Raw genomic sequence first — 13,859 nt, forward strand, 5'->3', positions numbered from 1 at the left:
TGCCTTCAGCCATCTGGGCCCTAAACTCCAGAATTGCCTTCCTAAGGCTGGATTTTTGCTGAGTCAGGGTGACTTGGGAGTCCTTTAAAAAGGGCAGACGGGTTTTGATTCCAGGATTCTCAACCCCATTCCTGGAATTTCAGGTTTGCAGGAGGGCCTTTCCAGGGTGTGGGCTGATTCGATTCATGAGCCTGCACCCTGCATTCCCGACCTGGTTGACTCCATTGAGGGGATAGGCATGTCCTGGTCCTCTACATTTTTCATGGAGTTGGGCCAGCCTTTTAAAGAGTTGTGGTTCACGACACCTCTGCAATGAGGGAACCTTTTGAAAGGTAAGTTCGAAAGGTTCACTTAATGCCTCCCATGCCAAGGTGTGCCCTCCATCCACACCCCCCCCAATGGCCCCTCATGCCCCATATCCCAATATATGCCCCCCATACAACCCCTATGGCCCCTCATTCCAAGAAATGCCCCCCAAAAAGATCCTACGGCCTCTCATGCTCCCCACGCCAAGCTACGGCACTTCAATGCCCATTCACTCACTGTAAAACGTATTGTGCCAACGAACTCTATAGTGACACTAGGACTGGTTAAAAAAAAACTTAAATAAAAAAGTCATTCATTGATAACTTTCCACTCTCTAAAAAAAACTCCTTTCTACTACAGGCCAATAAAAGTGCCGATCATCCAGAGCATTTAAGGTATCAATAGCAGAAACTGCATGCACTTGAGTCCTTTTAATCTTGTGTAAATAAACATTGTGAAATTGACAGCATAGATCAGAGAGCCAGAGTCATCAAAAAAGCAATGTTTTCCCTGGGTTTTAGGTCTTTCACAGGTTAATGGATTTCTGTACTCTCAGCCAAGCCTCATTATGTATTATTGGCTGAGAACCCAGACATAGAAACATAGAAAATAGGAGCAAAGTAGGTCGTTTGGCCCTTCAAGCCTGCTCCGCCATTCAACACGACCATGGCTCATTCTCTATCTCAATACCATACTCCCGTTCTCTCCCCATACCACTTGACACATTTGGAGTCTAGAAATCTATTTCCTTCTTAATTTTAACAGTGACTTGGCCTCCATAGCCTTCTGTGGTAGAGAATTCCACAGGTTCACCACCCTCTGAGTGAAGAAATTTCTCTTCATCTCAGTCCTAAATGGCCTACTCCATATCCTGAGACTGTGACCCCTTATTCCAAACCCCCCCAGCCAGAGGAAACATCATCTCTACATCCAGTCTGTCCAGCCCTTTCAGAATTTTATAAATTACAATGAGATCCCCTCTCATTCTTTTAAACTCCAGTGAATATAGGCCTAGTCAGCCCAATCTCTTCTCATACAACAATCCTGCCATCCCAGGAATCAGTCTGGTGAACCTTTGCTGCACTCTCTCTATGGTAAGCATTTCCTTTCTTAGGAATGGAGACCAAAATTGCACACAATACTCCAAGTGTGGTCTCACCAAGGTCCTATACAGCTGCAATAAGAGATCCTTGCTCCTGTACTCAAATCCTTTTGCAATGAGGGCCAATATACCATTTGCCTTCCTAACTGCTTGTTGCACCTGCATGCTTGCTTTCAGTGATGGTGTACAAGGTCACTCAGGTCCCTTTGTACATCAACATTTCCCAATCTATCACCATTTATATAATACTCTGCCATTCTGTTTTTCCCAGCGAAGTGGATAACTTCACACTTATCCACTTTATACTGCATCTGCTATGTATTTGCCCACTCACTCAACTTGTCTAAATTGCCTTGAAGCGTCTTTACACCATCCTCACCACTCATTCCCACCTAATTTTATGTCGTCAGCAAACTTGGAAATATTACATTTGGTTCCCTCATCCAAATCATTGATATATATTGTGAATAGCTGGGACCCAAGCATTGATCCCTGTGGTACCCCAAAAGTGACTGCCTGCCACTCCAAAAAAGACCCTTTTATTCCTACTCTATGTTTTCTGTCTGTTAACCAATTCTCAATCCAGGCCAATATATTATCCCCAATCCCATGTGCTTTAATGTTGCACACTAACCTCTTATGTGGACTTTATCAAAAGCTTTCTGAAAATTCAAATACACCGCATCCACTGGTTCTCCCTTATCTATTCTAGTAGTTACATCCTCAAAAAACTCCAGTAGGTTTGTCAGACATGATTTCCCTTTCATAAATCCATGTTGACTTTGTGTAATCCAGTTGATGTTTTTTAATTATGCTGTTATCACATCCTTTACAATAGACATCTATTAGAGTACTAAAACAAGGAACCCCAGGGAAAACATTGCTTGACTGACAGCTCTGGTCCTCAGTTTTATGCTGTCAATCACACATTGTTTATTTATATAAGATAAAGTGGCTTGCAGTTTCTGCTATTGATACTTTAAATGATCTGGATGATCGACATTTTTATTGGCCTGTAGTAAAAAGGAGTTTTTTTGAAGAAATTGGAGAGTTATCAATGAATGACTATTTTTTCAAGATTTTTTACACATCTTACTGTCACTATACAGTGTTTAGTGGGTGAATGGTCATGGAAGGGTCATAGCTTGACACGGGGGTGGGGGGGTGGTGGTGGTGCATTAGAGGCCATAGGGATTGTTTCATGGCCTTTCCTTTGCATGAGTGCATAAGTGTCAAAGGGAGTGGGTTGGGGATATGAGGTGGCATGGATGAGGCATAGGGAGCGTGTGGGGGCCAGTAGATAGTAAGGAGGGTGAGGGCCAGAGGGCCTTTCTGTTTTTATTATAATTGGGATGACGTTCCATAGCACCAAAGTGGGCCTTTTAAACAGCCCGCCCCTGCACCTGGCAGCCTCTGTGGTTGCCTCCAAACTTCTTCCCTGGTTGGCTGGCCCGACTGCAGCCACACCTGCCCCCAACAATAAAAATCCCATTCTTGCGGGCACTTTCCCCAAGGCGGATGGGCCGAGCCAGGAATTTTCCCGGCTCCCGCTAAACCCCTCAAGAATGAAAATCCAGCCCTAAACATCATCTTTCTACCTTGCTTTCCTCCTTGAAACCTTCCCTTTTGACCAAGCTTTTGATCATCTACCCTAATATCACCTTTCGTGGCTCAGTGTCATATTTTAATAATGCCGTGTGAAGTGCCTTTGGCTGTTTCATTACATTAAACGCGCCATACACAAACATATATATAAATTATACATGCGCACACATACGTTGTTGTTTGCAAACCTGGTGTTCTCTTTGACCCCAAGATAAATTTTTAACTATATATACCAAGACTGCCTACATCCACCTCCATAACACCCATGGGCATCACCAGCTAGGGCAACGTTTGTTGCCCATCCCTAATTGCCCTTGAATTGAGAGGCTTGGTCAGCCATTTCAGGGGACAGTTAAGAATCAACTACATTGCTGCAAGTTTGGAGTTGCATATAGGTCAGACCAGGTTAGAATAGAAGATTTCCTTCCCTAAAGACTATTAGTGAACCAGATAAGCTTTTACGACAATCAATGATAACTCATGGTCACCGTTACTGAGGCTAGCTTTCAATTCCAGAGATATTAACTGAGTTTAAAATTCGACCAGCTGCCATAATGGGATTTGAACCCATGATGCCAGAATATTAGTCTGGGCCTCTAAATTGCTATTCAAGTGACACAATCTCCCTTCCATGAAGGCAGCTGAAGTGAAAGTCTTTCAGCTTCTTGTCAAGACGTTGATACACAGTTTCCCATGTGCAGTTTTTTTATTCATTCACAGGATGTGGACTTCACTGGCTAGGCCAGCACTTATTACCCATCCCTTGTTGCCCTTGTTCAGGGGCAGTTAAGAGTCAACCACTTTGCTGTAGGCCTGGAGTCACATGTGCCTACCATTGTGTCACATGTGCAGACTAGGTAAGGACAACAGATTTCTGTCCCTAAAGGGCATTAGCAAACCAGATGGGTTTTTACAACAGTTGATAATGGTTTCATGGCCATCATTACACTTTTAATTCCAGATTTTTAAAATTGAATTCAAGTTCCACCATCTGCCATGGCAGGATTTGCGCCCTGGCCCCCAGAGAATTACCCTGGGTGTGTGGATTACTCGTCCAGCAACAATACCACTACACAATCACCTCCCTCCCCAACCCCATCTTGGTGTGTGCCGGTCTACTGCTCTTTAGTTTGGTAGGCAGACTCTTTGTTCCCAGATTGATGTTTAAAGTCTACCAAAGGCTACACATGCTTTGGCAATTCTTGCATCTGTGTCATCATCAATACAGTGTACACAGCTCAAGAGAGTTTGCTGCCTAGATAAGTGAACTTATCCACTGCTGACATGCTCTGGTGATAAACTGAAACCTTGGGCTCCAGATAAGGCTTTCCTAGAGCAAGCTGGTACATTACTTCAGTTTTCCTCCTGCTGATCGTTGATGCAAGTTAATGGTCTGGGAATAAAATGAAGCTTCAGAAATGCGCAAATACAAAAGCAAAATATCGCAGATGCTGAAAATTTGAGATCAAAATAGAAAACATTAAAACAACACAGAACGCCCCCCGCCGGCTAACTCTATCTTCTCCTTGCGCGTGCGTGTTATCGGCCTGGTGCTGGGTCCGCAGGCGGTTAAACCTGACTTGACGAATGAGGCGCAGGCGCAAAGAGCTGCAGCGGGCCGGGAGAAGGCGCGCAGGCGCAAACAGCTGCAGAGGGCCCGGAGAAAGCGTGGAACCCAGCAGAGAGCCGGGACGGAGGGGAGAGGACAGGACACAGGACGCTGCAGTCAGCTGAGGGAGACAGGGCCGCCAGTAATCCGCCGTCATGTCCGTGTTTCACGATGAGGTGGAAATTGAGGATTTTGAGTATGACGAGGAGACAGAGAGTTATTGTTACCCGTGTCCGTGTGGGGACAAATTCATCATCAGCAAGGTGAGAGCGGCTGAGCTGTTATAGTGAACTGCTTTCAAAAAAATACACTAAAGTAACCCAGCCACTAACTGGTATCACAGCTATAACCGGTCAAACTGAAATCAGTAACATCTCCACCCCACAAGAACTAATTGGTGCTTATGAGTTGACCCTCTAACATGAGGTCGCTGCTGATGAGTGTGAGGCATTTTAGTTAGTGGGTAATTGTAATAATTAAGGCTCAGTGAAGGATTCCATTTAATCAATATTGCTAGAGATGATTTACTGAACCGTATATATTATGCAGGAGGCTCATTATGACTGATATTTATGAATTATGGTTATTGGGGTGTAGCAAAAGCTTCTGATGTGATATTTGATTTTTTTTTGTATGATCTGAAGTTGATGGAGGATAGGAAGCTGCCCAGAAGAGAATTGGAATAGCTGAACTCGGAGGTAACAAATATATGGATGAGGATTTCAGCATCAGATGGAATGAGACAGGGTAGTGTAACCGAGGTGGAAGTATGCGATCATGACCGAGAAGTTGTGAACATTTAGTTCAACCTGAGACATTGTCCAGGATTGGGGATAAAGTTGGCAAATCTATATCGTTGATAACGAGGGCCCTGCACGATGGCAGGAAATTGAGGGAGAGATTTGATATTTGTGGTACCAACATATTGTGTTTGGAGGCTCAAAGGTCAGGCAGTTGAGAGTTTGAGAGTGCATATGTAAGTGATTTGAGTGCTTTTCCCAGGGTGGTCACAGGAAAGGCTTTGTAGTTTGTAACAAGTATAAGGAAGTGGTTGGTGATTTTCCTGTCGGTGACCTAGACCACAGAGAGGTTATGAGAGATGGTGAAGTTGAGGGGGGAGGTGAGGTTGTACACAACAAGGATTTTAAAGGAAGGGGGACAGGATAAGATGCTGGAGAAGTGGATATTAGACTGACATGTGACTTTGTGATAAGGCCATATTGTTGTGGCAGTTTGGAGCAATGGCGCAAAGTAGAAAGAGGCAATGTGATACTTGTGGGTGAAGAAAGGAGGAAAATGATTTGGAAATCCCAGTCTAAATCACTTTACATTTAAGAGTAAGGATGCGTGGACACAGATGAGATCAAACTAGTCTACAACACGTACCTGTCCCCTATCATGTCCAAAATTGTGTGCAAAGAATGGTCATGAAGGAAGGATCATTGCCCCAGCCTAAAACACATTTGAGATGTGGAGTAAAATTGGAAGGAAAATAAATATAACTTTGTTTTGATATCTTGCAGGAAGATCTGGAAAATGGGGAAGAAGTTGCAACATGTCCGAGTTGTTCCTTGATAATCAAAGTCATTTATGATAAAGTAAGTTGACATTTATTTGAATGATGTGCAGACCGATGTCTTGCCTTTTAATTTGATATTTAGTATCTGACAAATTTCTCATTGGAGGATGACTGATTCAGTAGCCCAGCACTATTTGATGTGCTAATGATCTCAGATCTCAATGTAGATTTGTTCATAAGGCATATAAAACATTGCAGTGAAAGTCTTCTAGAATCTTACAAATTTATGGTATAGAAGGAGGCCATTCAGCACATCAGGTTTGTTCTGGCCAAAAAAGAACTATCCAGCTGCATCCCAGTTTCCAGCTCATGGTCCATAGCCTTGTCTTTTTCAGCACTTCAAGTGCATATCCAAGCATTTTTAAAATGTGACAAGGGTTCCTGCTTGTACCACTCTTTCAGGCAGTGAGTTCGAGACCCCACCAACCTTGCGGTAAAAAGAAATCCCCCTTTAATCCATCCACCAATTATTTTAAATCTATGCTCCCTGTTTTTGACCCCTCTGCAAAGGTAACTAGGTTGTCCATATTTACTCTATCTAGGGCCCTCATAATTTAATACACCTCAACCAAGTCACCCTCAGCCCCCTCTTCTAAGGAAAACATCTCCAACCTATCCAAACTTTCCTCATATCTAAAATTTTCCAGTCCTGGTGACATTTTTTTAAATCTCTGCATCCTCTGCAGTGCTTTCACATCCTTCCTGTAATATGGTGACTAGAACTGTACTCGAGCAGTATTCAAGCTGAGGTATAATTAGTGTTGTATACAGTTCTAGCATAACCTCCCTGTTTTTGTGCATTATGCCTCAGTTAATAAAGGAAAGCATGCCATATGCCTTCTTAACCATCTTATCGACCTGCCTTGCCACCTTTAAGGATCTGTGGGCATACACTTAAAGACCCGTCTTCCTCCACACTACTCGGTATCCTTCCATTTGTGTATTCGCTTGCCTTGTTGCACCTGCCCCCCAAATTTAAATTCAATTAAAATATCTGGAATATAAAGCTAGTCTCAATAATGATGCCATGAAACTATCAGTGATAGTTATAAATACCAATTTGGTTCACTCTTGTCCTTTAGGGAAGGAAATCTGCCATCCTTACCTGGTCTGGCCTACACATGACTTCAGACCTACAGCAATATGGTTGACTTTTAATTGCCCTGTGAAATGTCCGAGCAAGCCACTCAGTTCAGGGGCAGTTAGAGATAGGCAACTAATGTTGGCCCTGTCCACATCCCATGAAAGAATAAATGGGAAAAAAAAAGCTTTCCTTCTCACTGTTAACCACATGGCTATTTTTTTTTGTATCATTTGAATCTACAAAAAGTAAGGGACCAAGTACTGAGTTCAGTCGATCCTTACTGGTAATAACTTTCCAGTCGCAAAAGCACCTGTCATCCATTACCCTTTGCTTCCTGCGGTTAAGCTAATTTTGGATCCAATTTGACACTCTTCCTTGAATCCCAAGAGCGTTTACTTTTTTGATCATGTGACACCTTAACCATATGCTGTCACAACGATTCTCTGATTAAGCATATACTCAATATTTACTTGGAGGGAAAGCTTGTCTGAGTTTTTTTTCTCACCATTTGCACTTAAATGTTCATAACTTTTGAGTCTGTTTTACATTGGTGCTGCAACAGAACAAGGAGGAGAGAGCTTCTGGGATATAAATTTCTCAGCTGTCAACATTATGTTAGCTTCTGAAATTCTCATTGGATGGAGGCCTGGAGGCAATGTAGTCTTTTGATTGTTCTACAGTGGCTTATCTTAAATCAAGATAAAAGCAAAAAACTGCAGATACTGGAAATCCAAAACAAAAATACCTGGAAAATCTCCGCAGGTCTGGCAGCATCTGTGGAGAAGAGCACAGTTAACGTTTCGAGTCCGCATGACTCTTCAACAGAACTAAGTAAAAATAGAAAAGGGATGAAATATAAGCTGGTTTAAGGTGGGGGGGTGGGACAAGTAGAGCTGGATAGAGGGCCAGTGATAGGCAGAGATAATCAAAAGATGTCACAGACAAAAGGACAATGAGGTGTTGAAGGTGGTGATATTATCTAAAGGAATGTGCTAATTAAGGGCAGAAAGCAGGACGAGCAAGGTACAGATAGCCCTAGTGAGGGTGGGGTGGGGTGAAGGAATCGGAAAAGGCTAAAAGGTAGAGATAAAACAATGGATGGAAATACATTTAAAAATAATGGAAATAGGTGGGAAAAGAAAAATCTATATAAATTATTGGAAAAAAATAAAAGGAGGGGGAAAATCGGAAAGGGGGTGGGAATGGAGGAGAGAGTTCATGATCTAAAATTGTTGAACTCAATATTCGTTCCGGAAGGCTGTAAAGTGCCTAGTCGGAAGATGAGGTGCTGTTCCTCCAGTTTGTGTTCAGCTTCACTGGAACAATGCAGCAAGCCAAGGACGGACATGTGGGCATGAGAGCAGGTTGGAGTGTTGAAATGGCAAGCGACAGGGAGGTCTGGGTAATGCTTGCAGATAGACCGAAGGTGTCAGAGAGGGGAAGGTCATGGTGTATGGTGAATACACGCCCGGGGATGGGGAAAGAGGGACTGGCAGGGGTGGAGGATCCTGTCGGACCATACCCCCTGACTTTCCCCTCTCTGACGCTGAACGTTCAGTGCTCAGCAAAGGACTTAGTTTCATACCTTTATGCCCTCATCTCAGTGAATTTCAGGCTCGGCACGATGCTGAACTCTTCTTCCTCTGCCTTCGTCTCCGTGCTCACTTCTTTGGGCAGGAGTCCTCTCCCCATTCAATGGATCCTTTTACCCACCTCCAATATTCTCCCTCCACCTGGACCTCTCCCTCTGGATTCTTACCTTTTGATCTTTTCATTAAGAACTGTCAGCGTGACATTAGTCGTCTCAATTTTTCTGCTCCTCTCACCCATTCTAACCTGTCTCTGTCTGAACTTGCTGCACTCCATTCTCTCAGATCCAACCCTGACATTGTCATCAAACCCACTGACAAGGGTGGTGCTGTTGTTGTCTCGTGCACTGACCTCTACCTCGCAGAGGCTGAGCGGCAACTCACAGACACTTCCTCCTACCTCTCCCTGGACCATGACCCCACCACTGAACATCAAGCCATTGTTTCCAGGACTGTTACTGACCTCATCTCCTCTGGAGATCTTCCTTCCACAGCTTCCAACCTGATAGTCTCGGACGGCCTGCTTCTACCTTCTACCCAAAATCCACAAACAGGACTGTCCCGGCAGACCGATCGTGTCAGCCTGTTCCTGCCCCACGGAACTCATTTCTTGCTATCTTGACTCCATTCTCTCTCCCCCCTTGTCCAGTCCCTTCCCACCTACATCCGTGATTCCTCTGACACCCTACATCATATCAACATTTTCCAGTTCCCTGGCCCCAACTGCCTCCTCTTCACCATGGACGTCCACTCCCTCTACACCTCCATCCCACATCGGGATGGTCTGATGGCTTCCCGCTTCATCCTTGAACAGAGGCCCGAACAATCCCCATCCACCACTACCCTCCTCCGTCTGGCTGAACTTGTTCTCACACTGAACAATTTCTCCTTAAACTCCTCTCACTTCCTCCAAATAAAAGATGTGGCTATGGATACCTGCATGGGCCCCAGCTATTCCTGTCTCTTTATGGGGTATGTGGAACTTTCTTTGTTCCAGTCCTACTCCGGCCCCCTCCCACAAATCTTTCTCCGGTATGTTGATGGCTACTTCGATGCTGCTTCATGCTCTCGTCTGGACCTGGGAAATTTTATTAATTTTGCTTCCAATTTCCACCCCTCCATCATTTTCACATGGTCCATCTCTGACACTTCCCTTCCCTTCCTTGACCTCTCTGTCTCAATTTCTGGTGACAGACTGTCCATCAATATCCATTACAAGCCTACCAACTCCCACAGCTACCTCAACTACAGCTCCTCACATCCCGCTTCCTGTAAGGACTCCATCCCATTCTCTCAGTTCCTTCGCACCTGTTCTGATGAAGCCACTTTCAAAAACAGTTCCTCTGACATATCCTCCTTCTTCCTTAACTGAGGTTTTCCACCCACGGTGGTTGACAGGGCCCTAAACTGTGTCAGGCCCATCTCCCGCACATCCACCCTCACACCCTCTTCTCCCTCCCAGAAACATGTCCTCACTTATCACCCCACCAGCCTCCGCCATTTCCGCCAACTCCAGCATGATGCCACCACCAAACACATCTTGCCTTCACCGCCGCCCCCCCCCCGCCCCCCCAGCATGATTCCGTAGGGATCGTTCCCTCCGGGACACCCTGGTCCACTCCTCCATCACCCCCTACACCTCAACCCCCTCCCATGGCAACTTCCCATGAAACCGCAGAAGGTGCAACACATGCCCCTTCACTTTCCCTCTCCTCACCATCCAAGGGCCCAAACACTCATTTCAAGTGAAGCAGCATTTCACTTGCACTTCCCTCAATTTAATCTACTGCATTCGTTGCTCCCAATGCGGATTCCTCTACATTAGAGACACCAAACGCAGACTGGGTGACCGCTTTGCAGAACATCTTCGGTCTATTCGCAAGCATTACCCAGACCTCCCTGTCACTTGCCATTTCAACACTCCAACCTGCTCTCATCCCCACATGTCCGTCCTTGGCTTGCTGCATTGTTCCAGTGAAGATGAATGCAAACTGGAGGAACAGCACCTCATCTTCCGACTAGGCACTTTACAGCCTTCCGGACTGAATATTGAGTTCAACAATTTTTGATCAAGAACTCTCTCCTCCATTCCAACCCCTTTCCGATTTTCCCCCTCCTTTTTGTTTTTTCCAATAATTTATATAGATTTTTCTTTTCCCACCTATTTCCATTATTTTTAAATGTATTTCTATCCATTGTTTTATCTCTACCTTTTAGCCTTTTTCGATTCCTTCACCCACCCCACCCCCACTAGGGCTATCTGTACCTTGTTTGTCCTGCTTTCTACCCCTAATTAGCACATTCCTTTAGATAATATCACCACCTTCAACACCTCTTTGTCCGTTTGTCTGTGACATCTTTTGGTTATCTCCACCTATCACTGGCCCTCTATCCAGCTCTTCTTGTCTCTCCACCCCCCCCCACACCCCCAAAACCAGCTTATATTTCATACCTTTTCTATTTTTCCTTAGTTCTGTTGAAGAGTCATGCGGACTCGAAACGTTAACTGTGCTCCTCTCCACAGATGCTGCCAGACCTGCTGAGTTTTTCCAGGTGTTTTTGTTTTTTATCTTAAATCAAGTTCCCTATTTATTTCATTGTATTCAAGAACTTTTAGCCAATGCTTTGGGGGTTGCTTTCAATGATTTGTACTTTTTTTTTCATGAAAGCTGTAGATAAGTGATCACAGAATTGGTATGGTGCAGAAGGCCATTTGGCCGATCGTGTCTTCACCGGCTCTTCGAATAAGCAACCTGCCTCATTCGATTCTCCCGCCTTTTCCCTGTAATCCTGCATATTCTTCCTTTTCAGATTACAGTCTAATTCCCTTTTGAATGATCTTGCTAATTTTGCAAATCTTTGCCAGTGCATACTATCAATAAGTCCACAGTAAATATTGCATATTTAAAATGTTTATTTGAAATCTTAATGTGTTTTGCTTCAGGATCAGTTCATGTCTGGAGAAGTAGTGGAAATGGTGACTACAGATAAACTGGAAAAAATTAAATGCTAATGGCTAAGACTATACAGCTCTGACAAATGCGTGAGGTATCTTCTATGAAGGAGTGACGACTAAATCATTAATCAAGATTTTCGTGGAGATGAAATTCAGCTACTACAACTAAGTTTGGATCTGTAGTTTACACAGTATTTGAACTTGTTTCACTGGCTTCCGATTTATTCAGTTAAATATGCAAATTACAGACTAACACCTGTGGTAGAATAAATTAACAAACCATCATTTGTTCAAAAGCAAAATAGCACAGATGCTGGAAACCTGAAAGTAAAATCAAAAATGCTGGAAATATTCAGAGTTAATGTTTCAGTTCTGATGAAAGGTCACTGCGACCTGAAACGTTAACTATTTCTCTCCATGTATGCTGCTTGACCTGTTGAGTATTTGCAGCATTTTTTGTTTGTATTAACCATCATTTCATGATTCCTAGAAGCTGCTTTAACGTTTCACCCAGCACCCATCTTGTGCTGGATAAAGCATGAGACAAACATTAGATTGGGATTTTCCGTAAGAAAATCAGAAAGGATGGTGCATGTAATTTACTTTTCTTGTTTCTGGCTATCGTTGCTTGGGATTGAAAAGCTCTTGCTGAATAAGTTTTCCACAGTTGTGAGTTTTTAGTTTGAAACTGATATATTGCCAACTTTCGTATTCTAAGCAGGAATATGTGACTAATGCTCTGAATTGATTTGCTTGGGGAGAATTGTTTTGAACTGTTAGTCCTGAGGATGTTGATGAGGTGTTGTGCAATGTTGTTTCTAATATTTAAAATAGTTCTGAAACATCAAAATACAGAATATTGAGAGAGAACTCTTAATTTATAATCCTGGTGTGATTAATTGCTAATGGTTGTTATATGGTATATGCAAACTTCCTTTCACAAATATAATGACTCCATAAATGACAATTTTGAGGATTCAAGTGACGCTCTAGCATGGTTAGAAAAAGCCTCAACTGTTGGGACGACCTGCATTTACTGCTGCATTTGTCTTTTGTGGGTTCCTGGCCTGCTGGTGTTTGCAGTAAATTATAAAAACTTTTGCAGTTGATCCATTACACTGTATGAAGTAGCGTAATGGTCCTTTGGATGGTATACTGGAGATCACACCAAAGAATAAGTTGATTTAAAATAGTCTTGGCCGCTATCACTACAATTCTTATAATTTAATCTTTGACTGTTTTAATTAGTGAAATTTTCTTGTTGATCTGTTGGCCAATAATTGGGGATTGTTGCAATAGTTGAAAGTAGGTTTGGTTCTTAAGTTTGATCTGAAGTGAAAAGATGGATGGACAAAATCAATTTTGAAGCGGACTTCACTTTTGTTACATTTATCATTGTAATTTTCTTTTAGCCGTTTCTGTTTGTAATGAAATATTTTATTAAAAGTTTTTTACTTTTACTTACCAGTATCTGAGTTTATTTGTCCCTGAAAGATGGTGCTAATTAAATACATAAGTTTGCAATGTACTTAAAGGTGAGGAAAAAATCGGTCTGTTGTAGGGTTCCCTTGTATTAGGAATGCTCAGCTCCTCATTATCGCATCTATGATTTGGCTCAGTAATTGCAATTGGGTCTATCAAGGGTTTATTGTGGCTCTAGCAGAATGAATCATACATGTGGAAAGAAAGACTTGTATTTATATGGTGCCTTTTACAACCACCAGACCTCCCAATAAATATATTATTACAGTCAATTAAGTACTTTTAGTGTAGTTACTGCTGTTAAGCAGGAAACACAGCATTCTGACAAACTGCAATGTGATAATGACCAGACTTTTTTTTATATAGATGTTGATTGAAAGATTAATATTGGTCAGGATACTGGGGATAACTCCCCTGCTTCTGAAATAGTGCCATGGGATCTTTTACATGCACCTGAGCAGGCAGATGGGATCTCATACAAAATACAGCAGCTCAACAGTGCAGTATTGTGTTATTGTATTGGATGAGAAATTAAACTGAGGCTCCA

The 13,859-nt window shown here is 43.0% G+C and overlaps 1 protein-coding gene across 1 annotated transcript; it reads left to right on the plus strand.

Moving 5' to 3' along the window:
* The first annotated feature begins 4,641 nt into the window (after positions 1 to 4,641).
* Positions 4,642 to 13,290, plus strand: dph3 (diphthamide biosynthesis 3). Its single transcript, XM_041199337.1, has 3 exons — positions 4,642 to 4,885; positions 6,146 to 6,220; positions 11,819 to 13,290. Exons 1-3 carry the CDS (start codon positions 4,778 to 4,780, stop codon positions 11,885 to 11,887), a joined length of 252 nt encoding a protein of 83 aa, XP_041055271.1. The 5' UTR covers positions 4,642 to 4,777; the 3' UTR covers positions 11,888 to 13,290.
* The last annotated feature ends 569 nt before the right edge of the window (positions 13,291 to 13,859 follow it).

The sequence above is a fragment of the Carcharodon carcharias genome, chromosome 11 (genome assembly GCF_017639515.1).
Source record: "Carcharodon carcharias isolate sCarCar2 chromosome 11, sCarCar2.pri, whole genome shotgun sequence".
In the NCBI taxonomy this organism is placed as follows: Eukaryota; Metazoa; Chordata; class Chondrichthyes; order Lamniformes; family Lamnidae; genus Carcharodon; species Carcharodon carcharias.

What these genes read in the sequence shown, in the direction of transcription:
- dph3 (XM_041199337.1), top strand. Translation starts at nt 4,778, where the DNA reads ATGTCCGTGTTTCACGATGAGGTGGAAATTGAGGATTTTGAGTATGAC. An exon ending in ACAAATTCATCATCAGCAAG is followed by an intron (nt 4,886 to 6,145) that starts GTGAGAGCGGCT and finishes GATATCTTGCAG; the next exon opens with GAAGATCTGGAAAATGGGGA. An exon ending in TCAAAGTCATTTATGATAAA is followed by an intron (nt 6,221 to 11,818) that starts GTAAGTTGACAT and finishes GTTTTGCTTCAG; the next exon opens with GATCAGTTCATGTCTGGAGA.